Source organism: Theropithecus gelada, chromosome 11 (assembly GCF_003255815.1).
Source record: "Theropithecus gelada isolate Dixy chromosome 11, Tgel_1.0, whole genome shotgun sequence".
Taxonomy (NCBI): domain Eukaryota; kingdom Metazoa; phylum Chordata; class Mammalia; order Primates; family Cercopithecidae; genus Theropithecus; species Theropithecus gelada.
Window position 1 is genome coordinate 29316659 of NC_037679.1, and position 15068 is coordinate 29331726.

Below are 15068 nucleotides of genomic sequence, written 5' to 3' on the forward strand. Positions count from 1 at the left end.
CATACACTAGAGTCTTTGAAGATTTTTTAAAATTATATCAAAATTATTTATGCTCCTTATGTTTAAACTATATTTTTCTAGGGGAAAATGTACATTGATAAAGTTAATCTAGTTTGAATTCCAAGTAATACATTGTAGTTCACCAATGTGAAAAATTTTGGTTAACTTATTCAGTGTCACTTACCACATTGTGGAAGTTACAATTAGACTTTTTTTCCCTGTAACTGCACGTTTTGAAAACAAAAATGCCAATTTTAATTTCAGAAGAATAATAAGAATAAATTTTCTTCTTCATGAATTCAGATACTCAACTTGAACCAAGCAATAAAATTATTTTAATTCCTAGCTAGGGCTGGGAGAGGGAGAGTAGTAGCTACACAGTGCATTAGGGCAGGATGTCGTGGTTGTGGTGGTGATTCTGGTGTTTGCTAATTTTTACTGATAAGCAGATAACCTCTGTGCCTTAATTACTGTACCAGTCACATGAAGTCAATCTTTTCAGGCTAAAGTCACCAAAGTGTACCTTCTTTATAAACTTCTGTCAGGAGACTGAATTTATTTTTTTTTTTTTCCTTTTTCTTCACCTTATACCAAGAGAGAAGGGGACTGAATTTTTCCAGCATTTCTGGATTGCCGTGTAATGAAGTAAATGAATATGTTTTGGATCTTGGACTGAAACTATTAAAAACGATGTGTTATACTACAAAAGACACAGGCTTTTTGTCACATAGGTCTGGATCCTAATGCTATGTGTGTCACTTACTGTATGGCTTGGCCAAGTTACTTGTAAGCCTCATTTTCTTCGGGCACAAAATGAAAATAATGATATCTGCTTTACAGAATTATTATAAAGATTAGAATAAAATTAGCTGTGTCTCTAATTTTAGCACATATTAGGCTTTCAATAAATTCTGCTGTTAGGTCTGTAATATCTTTAAATTTATTTAAATGTAATGTAATATCTTTAAATTTTAAATACTTGGTGTTCCATCTTAAAATTTGATCATTATAGTCTAGGTTTTCATTTTAATTTAATAATGGAAATACTCATCATGGAATCAGTTTGAAACCAGACAGATAAGGTAAAATATGTTAACCCATGGTAGCTAATGTCACTTGTTGGCTTAATCTTTAATACATAATACATATTAAGCTTCATAATTCTTTAAGTTGAATTGTGCAGTAATTTGTGCTAATTCAGATTGTAGAATTGGTAAGAGGCTTTTAGAGCCTCTTGCTTTTTGGGGTTGCAGAGGTATTTTTTGTTGTTTGCATTTTTTTTCTAATATACATAGCTATTCTGCGTCTCTATCTATCTTGATCTTGGGTGGGAAGTATGAAGAAATTAATTTCACCATTCTTAAATGTTAAAACTCATGAAGTTAATACAGTATTTTGAAAGTTCGATTAAAATGACCTGGTATCTAGTTAGTCTTCAAATGTTCCTACAGCAGAACCATTGTCTAGTTTTCGGTGGCAGTTGATTTATATTTGAGTCAGGGTTTTGGATTTGTGAAATGAAAATCTAGCGATGTGTGAGTTTTAAGTTCGTTGTTTTCCCCAGATTTTAATGAGGTTAGAATAATTTTATGTGTTTGCTTTTTTTAAAATTTATTTTATTTTATTTTATTTTTGAGATGGAGTCTCGCTCTATCATCTGGGCTGGAGTGCAGTGGCGCAATCTCAGCTCACTGCAACCTCCACCTCCCGGGTTCAAGCGATTATCCTGCCTCAGCCTTCTGAGTAGCTGGGACTACAGGCGTGCACCAGTACGCCCAGCTAGTTTTTGTATTTTTAGTACAGACGGGGTTTCACCATGTTGATTGGCGAGGATGGTCTCGATCTCTTGACCTCGTGATCCGCCCGCCTCAGCCTCCCAGAGTGCTGGGATTACAAACGTGAGCCACCTCACCCGGCCTTGCTTATTTTTTAATATAAATATAATAAAGACAAATTGGAAAATTATTTCTAAACTTTTTTCATGGACAAAATAAATCGTTAAGTTTTTATACTTCATTGAAGGGGGCGTTATTTTAAATATCCTGTAATTTCCAGTGATTTAGAGATATAGTAATTGCCCCCCTCTTTTTTTAAGTTAAAAACAATACACAACATTTCAGTGTTAAATGTTCCATTAGTAGTCTCTTGACTTACACACAGAGAGCCTGTCTGTATTTTTGTACTCATCGGTTGGAAACTACAGCACATTATTTTTCTTCAAGCTGTATTTTATGTACAGGAAAAAGAGTTGGTATATCTGTGTTGATGTTGATTCATATATATTGGGTATTTTATTTATGTGTATAGTAAATATATTTTGACAATAAGATGAAAAGGGGAAGATATCTAAATTCTTGAATTTGTTTTTATAGGAGTTCCATCTGGAATATGACAAATTAGAAGAACGGCCTCACCTGCCATCCACCTTCAACTACAACCCTGCTCAGCAAGCCTTCTAAAAAAAAAAAGACTTCCCTTTTCTTGGGGTATGGCTGTCTCAGCACAATACTCAACATAACTGCAGAACTGATGTGGCTCAGGCACCCTGGTTTTAATTCCTTGAGGATCTGGCAATTGGCTTACGCAAAGGGTCACCATTGAGGTCCTGCCTTACTAATTATGTGCTGCCCAACAACTAAATTTGTAATTTGTTTTTCTCTAGTTTGAGCAGGGTCTGAATTTTTTCATTTATTTCCTTTTTTTGCCAGCAGACAGACTTGAGTCTGTAAAGACAAGCAAATACACTGACAGAAGTTTACCATAGTTTCTAAAATGTAAAAAAGAAAACCCACAAAAGACTCAACAAAATTAGACCACAAATTTTGCATTGTTCATTGTAGCACTATTGGTAATAAAATAACAAATGTTTGTGCATTTTTATGTGAGGATCCTTCTCGTATTTCATTTGGAAAGATGAGCAAGGTCTGCTTCCTTCATTTTACTTCCCCTTCTGTTTTTGAAAGGCAGTTTCGCCAAGCTTAATGCAAGAATATCTGACTGTTTAGAAGAAAGATATTGCCACAATCTCTGGATGGTTTTCCAGGGTTGTGTTATTACTGAGCTTCATCTTTCCAGAATGAGCAAAACACTGTCCAGTCTTTGTTACGATTTTGTAATAAATGTGTACATTTTTTTTAAATTTTTGGACATCACATGAATAAAGGTATGTATGTACGAATGTGTATATATTATATATATGACATCTATTTTGGAAAATGTTTGCCCTGCTGTACCTCATTTTTAGGAGGTGTGCATGGATGCAATATATGAAAATGGGACATTCTGGAACTGCTGGTCAGGGGACTTTGTCGCCCTGTGCACTAAAAGGGCCAGATTTTCAGCAGCCAAGGACATCCATACCCAAGTGAATGTGATGGGACTTAAAGAAGTGAACTGAGACAATTCACTCTGGCTGTTTGAACAGCAGCGTTTCATAGGAAGAGAAAAAAAGATCAATCTTGTATTTTCTGACCACATAAAGGCTTCTTCTCTTTGTAATAAAGTAGAAAAGCTCTCCTCACTGCAGTGTTGGCTTTGATTTGAAATTGCGAAATTATTTCTTGAACATGAAAAATAGAGGAAACAAACTGAAGTTTTACAGATATCAAACTGAATGGTGTGACTCAAATGTCTTTTTCAGCTTCAAACAAGTAATTTAATGGAAATGTAGTGAACCATTTCACTTGTAGGTTAAAAATGTAGACAGTATTAATAAGAGAAAACTATTTTTTAAAATGGATTGTGGCAGCATTAGAAATAAAACGTTCTAAATACTCTTGGAACCCAACCAAAGTACTTCTGTGAAAAATTTATTAGAAATTTATTGATAGACCTTTAAATTTATCTCTAAGAAGTAATGTGCAAATTAAGGTAAGCCATAAGGTGGGAATGGGTAGACTTTACCTTCAGTTTGCTGGCCTAGATACCTCATATTTACAAGTTAATGGATTCTTTTCCCATCTATATACAAATACTGCATTTAAAAACTCTGAAGATTGAAGCTACCAAAAGCAGAACTAGAGAGTAGAAAAAGGCAATGAGTTTTGATCCTTTAAATTTTCATTTTTAACCTATTTTTCTATGAAGAATAAAAGTCTGTTGGCATTAACCAAATCTTTAGAAAATGAAACATTTATAACATTGTTGTGTTTGTGTACCAGGAATATAAAGTGGCTTAAAATTTACCTTTTCCTATGCATTTTGAGATATGAGAAACATTTAAAAAAACAGGATTTTCTGTCTTTCAGAATTAAACCAAAGCATCTCCTCAGTAAGATAGCACTATGTAATTATCATTTTATCTATTGTACAGAAACCTTCACAGAACACCATACCTAATTTGACATAAACCAGAGTCAAAACATAGAAATGAGTCTAAAAAAAAAAAGTAGATTTTTTTCCTAGTAATTCACTTTGTAAAATAAAATGTAACTTTTCCTACATAACCACAAAAAACAAGTAGGAAGAAAAATGTGGAAGGGGATCTTTATTCTGATGAATATAAACAACAATATAGATTGAAGTCTCAACTGAAGCGTGATCATGACTGGTACTGATGAATGACTCAGAAAAGTAAGATAGCTCATATCAAGTGGTTTGTTGTCTTGGTTCTAATCTTTTTTCTCTTTTTTTGTTAACTGCCATATACAGAGTTTTAAATGCACACTTTTCCATTTTTCTCAGTTATTTTTATCCTGAATTACCAAAATGAAGAAACTCTTGCATGTTAGCCAACTTTTTATAACTTGTTAATATCAGAAATTACCATGCTATGGACTTCAAAATACAAATTACTCTATTTGAAATATTTAAAATACTACTTTAAACTTTTTAAATATAACAGTTATAATACTCCTTGATTTTATAACTTGTGGTTATACATGTACTGACCCCAACTAATTATATTTCACATTTTCTTTCAAAGCTTTAATTCTGTTAATTTCCCCCTATATAATTAGTGAAATAGATGTGTACGCTATGTTAAATAAATTTTTTAGATTAAACTATGATTGGCTTTCTGGGAATAAAAGGTATTTAATTGTAAAGGGAAATCCTTTATTTGGTTTCAGATATAATTCTTTAAGTGGTACTATAATTTATATGCTAAAGCTCTATTTTCAGAGACTTCACAAATAGTTTTCCTTAGATATAATACATATTAAGAACTGAAAGTTTATCTAAATTCTTAAAGTATATATAAAGCCAGCCACTTAACTAATCTGTTTCTTTTTGACACTGAAATTGGGACAAAGCAGGTGCTTGATAAATAGTTGATCGAATGGTAAAAGTTGATACTTTAATTTGAAAATAAAGTGTATAATTTAAAGCATTGGGCTTTGAGATAGTTTACTCAATTATCATTTGCTATAATTTCATTTTCACAAGAATCTTTTTAAGCATTTTCAATAACTTTTAAATCTTTCAAATTTTTCCAGTCTATAGCCTCTCTAGTTGATAAATCCTTTTCTATTCACAAGCCATAGATCTTCCACTTTGGTACATCCATTGCTCATAAAATACATGGCATTTAACTTAGATTTAATAGCTCAATTTTGCAAAACGTTGCTGAAAACCTAAACGTGTGTGTGGAAACAGGATTGTATAATATGTTAACCATGGTTTGTCTATGTAGTTAATAAGATCTAGAAATATCTACTAGGTTCCATTAAGATAGTCTCTGGAGAATGAACTAAGCCAGACATTAAGATGCCTTTACTTTCTAAAAGTTGGATCTTAATGGCAGGTCACAAGGTTGTCTCCTTGCCACTGGCATTACCAGTGACTTTGATTATACCATGAATACGTGACAGATGTGGAAGATGAAGCAGATAAACACATTGAAGGTTAAAATTGGGACCTAAATCTAACCCAGGAGTTTGGTGTGTAGAGTTGAATCAAGATACATTCAATGAAGAAAATTACTTAGTTTTGCACTTTGGTTCTTAATAAAGGATGGTGGAATATATCATAATGATTTGAGTGGTTCATATATAGATCAATAAGAACTGTGATCCTGTTGCCAAAAATACTAATGTAATCTTAAGCTACATTAAGGAAAATACAGCACTCAGGAAAAGATAGGAAGCCCACTGTACCGGAAGTAATCACGCATCTGAAATGTCACGTTCTGTTTGAATGCCGTATTATAAGAGCTACCATGCCTGGGGAAGGAGAAGGGGAGGGAGAAGTAGCATGCCTTCTAGCTGCCCAGCAAATGCTGTGTGTTTTTATATACATTGTTGTATCTTGTTTGAAGAATAGCATCAAGAGGTGAAATTTAGTATTTCCATTTTAGAGTAGATTTTAAGTACACAAAACAACAAATAGGAATAAAATTTTGGAAACATGATATTTGTCTTCAGGTATCAAATTCAAGAGCTGTCAATGAAAGGCAGTTAAGCTCATTCTTGTGACTGGAAGAGAAGAAGTAGGACAAATAATAGATTTCAGTGCAATATTAAAAAGTAACTGAGTTAATTAAGATTTTCAAATCAGTTGTTTTGTAAAACATTAAATTTAACCTCATAGAACATAACCTAGGAGAGACAAGCTGGACAGTGTTCTGTGCATAAGGTAAGGAGTTGAATGTCTTAATGTTCCGGTGGCTCATGGAAAAAGTGTTAAAGTAAGTGATATAATTACTGTATTTCAGAAATCTAATTGCCATCAATTGTAAGGTACACCATTTTATGTACCACCAAAAAAAAAAAAGCCCCAACTATGACAAGCCACCAATTACAAAGTGTTTCTATTATGTGAGGAAAGAACATGCACCTTAGAATTGAAGAGATGTAGGGCTTGGAGAAGAGACAACTAAAAAATACTAAGGGGAGGCATGACAGTTGTCATCAAACACAGGAAGAACTGGAACACAGCAAGTCTCAAACCAATAGGGAGAAGTTGAATGAAACAGACTTTTTCAATGTTAAGGTGCTACACAGTACTAGCTGCTTCATGAAGTAAAGGTTCAGTCAATGTGCAAACAGAAACTGAATGACTCAATTGACAGGACTGCCTTTTTAAATAAAAAGTCGAATGTGATTACTTCCAGGCCTCTCTTCAGCTCTTTAAGGGGCTGCTACCCTTTTCTTGATTTGAAGTTGGAGACTATGATGTCATCAGGGCTAAAAGGTATATAATTAAAGCATTGACCTTTAAGTACATAAGAATATGCTGTTCTGTGAATCATGGATAAGGTATACTTAAAATCACTGCTGTATCTTTGGAAAGAAATTTAAATCAAAAAAATTACAAAAGGCAACTTTAATCGAACTTACCTGTAGAGTTGCTTTCTTTTGATGTTAGGAATAGGAATGTGAAACATTAAAAAAGCACAACAAATAGTAATCATATGTGTGTGTATTCACCAGATTTATTTATGTGTATATTTTAGTCCTACATTTGAAAGAGGAAAAACAGTTTTTAAGTTTTGTCGTAAATGTTTAGTCTGAAATTGTACGTACGTTGCATTAGTGTGCAATCTCCTGTGTACAAGTACTAAGTAGAATAAAATATTAAATTTCTGATGAAATCCCACAAAATCTTGTAATCCCTGTGTATCAGGGGCATTCATTTTACTTTTTCCTATAACATCCAGTGTTCTAGGGCAGAAACCATGTTACTACAATAGTATTTGTTAGCAAAACAAGAGGAAAGTTGAATCCATACATAAATACAAAACAGCAAAAGTGCTTTTATCTCAGTTATTTCCTGGGAATATTTCTGCTGATCTTAAGATTTCCTCTTCAGTTTGTATGTATAAAAACTGGTAATGGGAATTACATGCATTATCAGTTACATGTGCATTAATTGAAGGTTTTTTAAATACAGTTAAACAGTTGTATAACACTGTGACAAGATATTAGTGACATGTCTCTTTATCATAAGAACTCAAGATTTTTAAGGCTTTTTAAAAAGCTAGTCATTTCCATGTTTATTATACAGTTTTCCCTCAATTATTTAAATGACTTCTTGAAAGTGTCAAAATTCACAAGGTCATAATTGTCATAATTCCCTATCTTGAAAATCCAGATTATTGCATAGTCAAATAGCATATGATAACCAGTTGACATGAGCTAAAATACTTCAGTTAAATTATCTTCTACATAGCAAAGCCAATTTTTCATTCTTTTTGAGATTTATCTTACTTTTCATTTCTAGGCCTGAAAGCCATACCATACCACAAAAATGTTTTGACATTTTTCTTAGAGAAGATGAAATAAAACTGGCTTTATACCAAAAGTGTTAGTTCTTTTAGACAATAATTGGGGGCATTAGCTGAGGAAAACAAATCTTTACTATCAATCCGAGCAGGTCTCTAATTTGTATGTGTTTCCCGAAATGTAATGTTTTTGTGATTTGCATTTATTTTTGGCCTAAGTGACATTTTGACCACATAATTTACTTTTAAAATTTACAATAAATGCTTTTTTCTTCCAGACCAAACTATTTACTAGTGCATAATGAAGATAATTTTGATGATAATACATGAGTTCTTCAAACATTTTGGAAGAAATGCTTCAAATTTCAAAGGTGGTATGATGTCCACAAATCGCTGAGTCTGCTTGATTCTTTTTAGAATCAGGCCTCTTGATACTAATTTATAATGAGAAAACTATTTTAAATTAAACATTTATTCTTCAAAATTATACATCTGAATGAGAAAACATTACATGAGGGAATGATATAAATAGTTTCATCTTCTTATGTATAAAAATAAAGATTTGGGGCAGCCAGAATGTTTGAAAGCTACCTTTAAATCTGTTACATACTGAACATTTATTTTAAGATGGAGTTTTAATTACCATATGTAACAGTGCATGAAAAATGGGCTGTCTTTGAGTTGTTAAATATTTCCCCTTTTAAGAGAAAGATATATTTGTTTATTTTTAATGTTTTAATTTATTGTCTTCAAGTGGTTAATAGTCTTCAAATATAACATGCTCTCCATTGCATGAGTTATATCTCAGTTTTAAAAAATGCAAGTCATGTTACTCCTCTGCTCAAAAAGTTATTTCCAGATTTCCCTTTTTTATCTAAAGTTGTGTGTAATTTTTTTCAGTTCAATCTAAATGATTTCATATAGGTCTAAAATTTGAATATTAGTTGACTTGTATATCACTTATGAATCTAAATTCTCTCTACATTTGCAATGACACTGTAATTGAACAACAAAATCCGTTATCCTAGGAGTGTTTGTACATTGGATATCATGGAAAAGCAAAGTTCAGACTTTCAAATGTTAAAGTGGGGCATCCTTTCCAACTTTGACTTACCATTCTTAGCATTTTGGACTAAGGGTAAAACCTTAGTTTCCTAAATCATATCCAAAGAGAATCTGAAGAAACTGGAAGATGCGCATAACAAAAGGCTTAGGAGGGACAAATGGCTGTCTTCTCATATCTGAGGTAGAGTCATTTGTAAGGCTTTATTCTTTTTGTTTGTTTTTTGCGTTTTTTGAGACGGAGTCTCGCTGTGTTGCCCAGGCTGGAATGCAGTGGCGCAATCTCGGCTCACTGCAAGCTCTGCCTCCCGGGTTCACACCATTCTCCTGCCTCTTGTAAGGCTTTATTCTTAAAAATATGTTTATCCTACATAATGCCAGAATAAGGATATAATGGCAGAATAAGGACCATTACATGGCTGTTATGGCAAGGCAAATTTCCATCTACAGTAATAAAGTACCACTTTATAATTTTTCAGAAGCTCCAGAAATCATTAGGAGTGAATGATCTTTCCATCACTGGAAGTGTCCAAGCAAAGGCAAAAAAAAAAAAAAAAAAAAGCTATTATTAGAAGCATTCGATGCTTTTCAGTCTGCAGAGGATAGGATTTCCATCTGCCTTATAACTATTGCACATCTAATTGTTCCGTGTATTTACTTCTACCTTGAATTTACCTTGAATTTTTAGCAATTTTTAGCAAGCCACTAGAAACCTAACTTAATCTCTCTGTTCCACATAAAACAGTACTACTACTATTTGCTACGGATCTGAAGAGGCTATTTTCAACACAAATGTGATTCAGAGTAAAATTAAGCAGGGGGACCAGATTAAATTATTAATTCCTTCAGCCTCTACTCACTGTCCCCTTCATAATCAGGTTTCACAGGAGAGATTTTGATTAAGCCTAACTACTTAAATGTAAGTATAGAAACACATTTTAAATCCATTTGTAAATGCTTTTATATTATCTACACTTCATTTTTGTTAAATAACAAATTTCTTAGAAGTGGCATAGTATAGTAGAAAAATTGTTTTAAGTAATTATCTTTGGTTAATATTTCTTAAATATAAGATACTACATAAAATGCAAATATAAAATCCCCTGGCCCTGTCACAATATGTGTGCAGCCTTGCAAAAATTACCTGATCTCTGAATGTTTTTCCCTCTTCTCGTGGGAGGGTTAAATTAGGGCATTTGTAAATAACCTAGCTTATATTAGGTGTTACATCGACGTAGGTCCATTTCTTGAAAGACAAACACTCTTCCTATTAGCCGTCATGCTAGGACATGCTCTCCATGTTTTGGGATTCTGTTAAAGACCTTTTAACTTCACTAGATACTGTTATATAGCAATACCCAATTTTCTAAAGTGCATAGCAAAACAAAAATGGGGAATTAGATACTGGAATACTAAAACTGTCTTCTAGACCAACCCTTTTGTATGACAAGGAGGAAACTAATACTAAATTATTGCTATGGTTTAAAAGTGTCCCCCAAATTTAATGTGTTAGAACGTATTCCCCAAATTCATATTTTTGATGGTATTGGTGATGGGGCCTTTGGGAGATAATTAGGATTAAATAAGGTCATCAGGGTGTGGGGCCTGATGGGTTATATGGACGGTGTTCTGAGTTAATAGGCACTCTTGCTCTCTTGCTATGCAACTGCCTTCTGCCATGTTATGGCACACAAGAACCTGACAAGATGCTACTGTCATGCTCTTGGACCTCCCAGCATCTAGAATTGTAAGAAATAAGTTTCTTTATAAATTACCCAGTCTCAGGTATTCAGTTATAGCAACAGAAAATAGACTAAGAGGATTATTTACCTTATGTCAAATTATTTACTATTAAAGCTAGGACCAAAACCTCTTGGCCTCTATGTTTCAAGTTCCAAAGCTGATTTCCCTTTTATTACATACCTGTGTATATCTCTCCCATAGAGATTTACTGCAGTTAACATGAAAGACTCAACAGTTGGTGAGATTTTAGGAACTCTAGAGCACTACCAGTATGGTATGAAAAATTTGCTAATCCAGAATGTAAATTTTAATGGGAAAAAATGTGAATTAGCTGTGTTTTGCTTTCCTCAATTGCAAACATAAAGGCTATACAGAAACATAAATTTGAGCTTTTAAAAAATATTTTAAATAATTACTATTACAAGCAAAATGTAAAGTCTGGGAGCTTCTTCATTAATGTTGAACTAGGCAATGGTTAAAATCCCTTCCTGTTCTAATTTACTGTGATTAGAAATAGAAATGTAAGTAGTGTTCTTAGTGATAATTATATGCTCATTTTAATAGGTGAAGTTTATGGCCAGGAAAAAAACAATCAGAAAAAATAGTGACCACATAGGAAATGTATTTTGAATTTAAAATTCTGAGGCTAATAACAAATATTTAACACTCATAATGGAGCATGGCAAGAAAATTAATTTTTTGGTATTGGCAAGCTGGAACTCAATTTCCTATGACATTAACAAAATCTATAATTATAGCTGCTGAATCAAGAAGAAAATATAAAATTGTTTTATATGGTTTTCTTTGTTGGATCACTCATACTTTCATCATGTTTAATATCTAATTAGTTAAAAAGGTCTAAACTCTAGAACGTAAATTTTAATAGAAAAAAAGGTGATTATACATTATTTTCCTATGTACTTTAGCTTTTCAAGTGTTTAGTGGCAGTTATCAAAAAACTTCATAATGTGCCAATTTTTGAAAAAAATTTCCCACCTGCTCTAAATTCCCTTCTATTCCTAGGATACAAAAGCCTGCCTTATAATTCTTTTTAGAATCTTTTAATAAAAATATATATGATATGATATCATACGTTGCAACTTTAGCATCAGCCACAGGACTTTTTGAATATTGATCATGAGAACAAATTATAAATAACATAGCTTTAAATGCCCTTGTTTAGATAGGCTTTTTCTTTTAAATTGAACTTTATCAAGACCTGGCCATGATCGTACTGGAAAAACTACTGCAGATGATGTACATCAAATAAGTCAGTCTGGTTCTTAATAATACATTTTTAGGCCGGGCGCGGTGGCTCAACCCTGTAATCCCAGCACTTTGGGAGGCCGAGACGGGCGGATCACGAGGTCAGGAGATCAAGACCATCCTGGCTAACACGGTGAAACCCCGTCTCTACTAAAAAATACAAAAAACTAGCCGGGCTTGGTGGCGGCGCCTGTAGTCCCAACTACTCGGGAGTCTGAGGCAGGAGAATGGCGTGAACCCGGGAGGCGGAGCTTGCAGTGAGCCGAAATCGCGCCACTGCACTCCAGCCTGGGCGACAGAGCGAGACTCCGTCTCAAAAAAAAAAAAAAAAAAATACATTTTTAATCTTAATTGGTGGAACACTATTCAAAGAAAGGACTAGCTGCTTTCTCTGTGCTACTTCCACCTTCCACAGGGAACAGAGATTTTAAGTGACCTCAGAGCTTAGCATTTCTGAGCTTTCCTGGGGGAGTTCTTACTACCATTCTGACTTAGTAAGCGGTGACCTGTATTCTGAAACTGAGGGGCTGACATATGCAATCTTCCTTGGGAATGTGATAAAGCAGCTCCGCTTCAAGTAAGTAAAACTAATAAACATTTCCAGTGTTTCATTAAGAATAAAATAGAAATTGATTTAATTTGTGAAGTCTTAATACGTTTGACTTTCAATAAAGATGTGAAGATAATGTGTTCAGAGAAAACAAGCTAAATTAAAAACAGGAAACAGGAGAAAAATGTCTAAAAAACAGAAGACACAAGTTTCTTCAAATACTTTACGAATAATTGCCAGGAAAGAAATTGACTAAATGCAGAACTAAAAGAAAATGGATTTTAAAATTTCAAGAATTTCAGTTAAAATAAGATAGAATTTTCTGATTTTGTTCCCTAGACTTAGACCACCGTACTTCAGTTTTGAGGCAGAGGTTTCATTCACAGAAGACTTTGAGCTCTGGAATCATTGAAAAATGAATCATATTCATTTAATTATTGGTAGTCCCCCAACTGCTATGCATTAATAGGAATTAATTCTGCCTCAAGTTTCAGTTCCTCATCATACTGAGCTAGAATAATTGGATCTTGTTTGTTCATCATTGTTTCAGATCTTAGACATGGCTTTTGCTTTCTTGGAAAAGAAGATTATAACAATAGAAAAAAAATTTCCTATTTTTTTAATTTTTCCTGCAATAGGAAAAATATTCAGATTGAAGATTTGTGATTTTGGGTTATGCTATTTCAACTATTAAACTCACTTTTAAGTAATGTAATCACAATTGTCTTTATGCTAACAGAAAAAGAATACAATTCTTACATTTAAATTAAAAAAAGAAAATCTCTCTCAAAACCTAAAAGGTATTAGAGAACAAAGCATCTTCCTAATTTGGAAGTTTTTCAAACCCTACATCTTCTTAATTTATTGAGAAAAAAGACACTTAGGATCTTCCTGTAACTAATTTGCCCATTTCTGGGAAATACTTGTTACCTATCATAATGTAGTGTTTCCAAATAACGTATCAGAACTGCAGTCGAAAGGTACTCAATACCAGTTAAGTAACATTTGAAGTCCAGGAAAGAGAAATCAAGAATTCCATGATTCCATGTTTCCGTATTCATCAGGAACATAATTAAAAGTTTATTCATTTGCGACTTACAAACACAAAAAGTTTATGTCGTTTGCAAGGAAGTCAATATTCTGATTTTATTCTTCGAAATGTAGATATAAATAGGTCTCAAGTTTGATTTTATGATAAAAGTGTGGTTTGGGAAAAGGTAATTCCAACTTTTAAAAGGTCGCGAAAAGAATAGAGGCTGAAGCATAGTTGGGGTGGAGGTAATTGGGGGTGGAGGTAATTGGGGTTGGAGGGAGCAACGGCAAGTATTAAGAGGAGAACACAGGTCTAGAAACAGTACCTGTCACAAAGTGGGCCTGCCTGCTGCTGTCGCTTTAAACAGCGCTCCTGGAAAGCTTATCTACAAATCCTGGGGCGGGTCAGGGGTGGCAAGACTCCTAAGGAGGGAAACCACATAAACGATTCTGTTCTTGGGAGCTCCGAAGCAAGTTCTGATGGGAAAAGTGGTATTTCTTTCCAGGCTGCAAAGCTCTCCACCTGTTTCCTTTGGTCTCAGTCAGCCCCAGCCATGGGGGCAAATCAAGTTGGGGTCGACCCGGCTGCCAGAGACGTAAGTTGCCACAAGGGTCACTGAGGACCTGAGCAGCAAGTTTCTTTCGTCCAGCCTCCTGCCCCCACGCACGTTGCCTCCACAGCAAACTCCACCTGACTCAGCCTGTTTAACTCCAATCCTGCAGCCCTCCCGGCCGCAGCAGGGTCAGGGGGCGCGAGTCTGCACCAAGACGGTTAGGAGGCCCAGGTCCTGGGACTGGACGGTTACCGCGCTCCCTGGGGCGGCGGCGCTGGCGGCGTGGGCACGGCTGGGTCACGCCTCTGGCACCGCCGCGCGCCAGCCCGCCCGTGGCATGGGAACCTGCGGTTGAGTAGTCCCCGGGGACCTCCCAGCGCACACCGCTAGCCTGGGGCTTTCACCTCGATCCGCCCGGCCCGGGCGGCCCGTGTCCTCCCACACCGCCACGCGTGCCCGCTTCCCGGGGTGCGCCCGGAGCCTGGCCGCTCTGCCCGCAGGTGACCAGTCCCCGTTTAGAGTTCAAGATTCCCGCCGCTCCACTTGAACTCCACCCTCCCCTCTGATTGTTATTTTTTAAGTTTCCCTCCGGTTAAGCTAAATCGATCTTAATCTTTCATCTCGGACGTCCCTCTAAGGGGACTCAGGGAAGATTCCGATTGCAAGTCGCCGCTGTCGCTTGTGCCCGTCAACCCCTCGC

The 15068-nt window shown here is 35.0% G+C and overlaps 1 protein-coding gene across 5 annotated transcripts in view; it reads left to right on the plus strand.

The window, feature by feature from the left end:
* CNOT2 (CCR4-NOT transcription complex subunit 2) overlaps positions 1–3520 on the plus strand; it is a 109455-nt gene extending 105935 nt beyond the window's left edge. For 4 of the 5 annotated variants that reach the window (XM_025401496.1, XM_025401494.1, XM_025401493.1 and 1 more), the window contains one exon: positions 2373–3520. In XM_025401496.1, the coding sequence (XP_025257281.1) occupies positions 2373–2459 (87 nt within the window). In that variant the 3' untranslated portion in view covers positions 2460–3520. The remainder of the gene's footprint in view (positions 1–2372) is intronic. The other variant, XR_003121748.1, reaches the window with a different exon arrangement.
* Positions 3521–15068: the final 11548 nt, after the last annotated feature.